The following is a 3,840-nucleotide window of genomic DNA, read 5'->3' as shown; positions in this document are numbered from 1 at the left end:
TATATATATATATATATATATATATGCATGCTAATGTACAGTCAAGAGAATAAATAAACACATACCAGAACGCCACCAACCTTCACCAGCGTTGCCCCATACGCCAGCAGCCGTCGTTGCAGTGGTGGGTATAGTGCCAGCGAATCCTGGCTCATTTCCCACCGCACATTTGGTCCTCTGCGGAGTGTCCCGAGAGATGAACACGGAGCATCTACCAGCACCACGTCTGCATACGGCGACGGGGAATGCGTGTCCTGTATTCCTGTATAATTGTCCATTAAGTTCGCTCGAATAGCCGGGATGTCAACATAAGCGTCTGCGGCCTCGGCTACACTGACCGTAGTATCAGCCACCAACACCTGGCCTTCGGTCTGTGTACTCACCCCTCTCGCCAGCCGTGGGTCTACATGTAGCGCTGTGCTTGCATTCGCACCGGTTTCTAACCCGAGGTGTGTAGTAGGTGCTGTGACATCTGCGTCCCTCCGTCCATGTGCCTCACTCACACCATCCATACCAACCCCACCTCTGCCCCTTGCCGTGTCACCCCCTCGGCCGCCCACTATTTGCCTAGCAGCGCGTGAGCAGACAAACCCACAGCCAACCATTGGGTCCACAGCCCCAGGACGACTTGTTAGTCGCCGTCGGGCTACGCTGAGTGTCGTATCGTCGATGTCGTGACACACCAGCAGCCCTGGCACACTCAATGCCTCGGATTGGTCGGTTTCTGTTGAGGGAGCCGCGCTGTGGGTCTGACAGGTCACGATAGGTGCAAGTCTAAATTAGCTTGTGCTGTTTTGAAGCCTATGTATGTACAACTCCAGCCAAAAATAAATAGCGGTTAGACAAATACACCGTTCGCTGGGATTGGCACTGTGGCCCTCCATATATTAACACATAGTTTCTCTGGGCAGTCTCACAGCAGCAGTGGGCGAGTGCCTAATCCATATTTCTGGCGTACAATTACCGTAAATGGTCTAACACAAAAACTGACCGAACGATTGCCAGATCAATTCACACACACGATACGCGATTGCCGTATACGGAACCATCCACCCAGACACATTGTACTGTCTTCTTACCTCGCCTGTTTTCAGAGTATCGCATAAAGCCAGACTACACAACGTTCGTGTGTTGCATGCACCAACGCTGATTTCGGCTACAATGCTATCTACATCGTCATCCGTTGTGCGTGTGTGGACATTTGTGTCAACAACCATTCTTTCAATGAAACTACATCCACCGGAGTCTACCTCTCTTGCGCTTGTGCCTGTAGGTATATCCGAGTCTCCAGAGTACACTCTCTTCCTGCCGCGGTTTACGGATCTAAAGGGCTGTCGCACGCCAGGCCTTCTACAGCGACTGAGAAGATCGGCCAGGTGCAGTGCTTTCCCACCACGCCCACAGCAAAGGTCCACCACGCTCATGCCACGCTCCACCCCCTGGGTTACCATGGAATGGTGAGTGTGCGGTTAATTCACACCCAATGATATATATACACGGTCGTTATGTAAGGTTAAAGCACAGCCTGGTATGTGGACCAATGACGGATAAGTTTACTTCACACTGGAATATGGCCCTTGCTGGAATAGTACGACCCTATAAGTATACAGTCAAAACAACCCCAACGCAATTCCAGCAAACCTCTCTGCCGAGAGTAAACTCCGTTGCCATGTAAGAGAACCCCGTTGTTATACACGAGTTCGCTTTCGCCACATTATTATACACACAGCTCCTGAGACGACCGCATACCGTTGCCAAGCCGATGAGTTGCGACCCCTCGTCCTGTACCTCGTACACACCCCTCTTAAAGATTTCCGTGCCGACTATTTGCGGTTTGGCCGGCGAATCCACCTTCAACCCACACGCGGTGTACCGGGTAGGGCTGGTTACGATACCTTCTTCGGCTTGGAGATCGTCCATGAGCTTGGGGATATCATTCATGTACCTGTGATCAGTGCAAGGAGTATGGGCAATCGAGATTTCGGCTTCAGGATCTGCTGACTTGTCGTACTTCAATGGGATGAAGAGTCCACACTCCGATTCGTATCTGCAACTGGTGACTAATTTCTAGATGAACGTATAGTTAACACACTCTCAATGATGCGTGTTATTAAAAACAGGTGATCGAGTTATGTGATTCGTATACTGTATTGTCACTCCAATATCAAACTCTCCATCATTACACGAGCAACGTTGGCGTGAACTTATTGTCTATTGCGTATCGGTGCGCAGTAAATGAATATTTGAGGATTTTCGTTGGACAACTATGATAGAAGTACAATAACACAAACATGTACTGGCATTTTGATATATTCTGTACGGTTAATGTATACGAATGCATAAGTGCTTATATCTAAATCTGAGTATTGTAAACAATAATATTTGCAAGATCTACCCTGTAAACATGTTCAATGAATTCTACGAAGAATCAATCATCATGTATACTACACATCTATAAGTTGTATCGAGGAGACGAAATCACTTACGTATTACACCGTAACTTGATACCACCCGGTCGATTCATCGCAGCGGCGATTTCATTGGTCGACGCCGTGCCTTTGGTGTCAACTATTTGACTTACCAGCCAATCAGGAAGCGAATAATACACAGCGGTATAAGCAGTGGTGTCCGATGGAGGCCAGTTTATGCGAGAAGGCTCGGCCCTCTGTAGACGAGCAATAAGCTGTTCTGGCTCTGTGTGTGTATGTTTCAAGAGCAAGTATTAAAGATACAGCACAACGATTATGTATGCGTATTGACCTATTCTAAATCAACATAGGTATCAAACTGAGGCAGTTATACTCGGGCAAGTAATCCGCATAGCACGAAGGACGTGTGCACGGGTAGCGACATGGGTACTATCACCTGAGCCAATGTTGCAGTGTGGAAGTAGCCTAGTTTGCACACACAAACCCATACACAAGAGAACACGGCTGCACCTTTGCAGTCCAGGTGACGCTTGGCATATTCAATCCACTCGCTAGTCTCCTCAGCGGACACGGACAAATTGCCCTCGAACCGTGCATGCTCCTCATGTACAACGTACATGGTTAGAAGGCAGACCACCACATCCTTCGGACTCAACTCCACATAGTCACTGCGGGCCTTCTCCTGACTATGGCCGCCGTCCGATAAAATAGGCTGTTTTGATTGGGCCACGAGTGCCTCGTCTTGCGCACACCCAAACACACTCGATACGCGAAAGTTGGTGCTATTGTGCTGGTGCTGAGACGGACTAACATTCTCAGAATTCCAACTATCGGGTACGTCACTCGCGCTATTCATGGCGCAATCAGAACACTTCGGTACAGAATCTGGAGCAATAGGTGCAACCTCCCCATTGTTCGTTACATCATCCGAGAGAAGAGCCCATCGAAGCATGTACAGTAACCGGCGACGGAGCGAACACACACCAAAGAGACGCCGAGACACGAGCGCTCTACCATCGTTGTTGAGGATTTTCTGCCCTTTCCTGAGTGTGGTTTTGCAGAGCTGGTAGATAGTGGAATAGCGTGGATCATAGTATTAGCCTGCATGTAGAGATGCACAATCAGAGTATGGGTATTTTATTGTAGATTTGTGATGCTCATTTCAGGTTAAGGCAGGTATTGATAGGATGTACTCCCGATGGGGTGATACAAATGTGCAACAAAATACACGCATATATCGACGATACAGTTTGTTGATTGATGTACACAAATGTGTATATACGTCTTAACACATATATCATGAAATCTTACCAGTTACATTTGCAGAGTTATTATTATTATATATATATATATATAATCATTCTGACAAATGTAGCTGGTAAGATTTCATGAAATATGTGTTAAGCAGAGT

General features: G+C 47.6%; 1 protein-coding gene across 1 annotated transcript; it reads right to left on the bottom strand.

Moving 5' to 3' along the window:
• Positions 1-30: 30 nt before the first annotated feature.
• Positions 31-3,381, bottom strand: SARC_03262 (hypothetical protein; the record flags this gene model as incomplete). The annotated part of the gene is made up of 6 exons (XM_014302943.1): positions 31-177; positions 216-749; positions 1,080-1,439; positions 1,750-1,945; positions 2,487-2,694; positions 2,940-3,381. The coding sequence occupies 6 exons, from the start codon at positions 3,379-3,381 to the stop codon at positions 31-33; spliced, it is 1,887 nt and encodes a 628-aa protein (XP_014158418.1).
• Between the last annotated feature and the right edge of the window lie 459 nt (positions 3,382-3,840).

Source organism: Sphaeroforma arctica (assembly GCF_001186125.1).
Source record: "Sphaeroforma arctica JP610 unplaced genomic scaffold supercont1.163, whole genome shotgun sequence".
In the NCBI taxonomy this organism is placed as follows: Eukaryota; class Ichthyosporea; order Ichthyophonida; genus Sphaeroforma; species Sphaeroforma arctica.
This window is presented reverse-complemented; position numbering and strand designations above follow the sequence as displayed.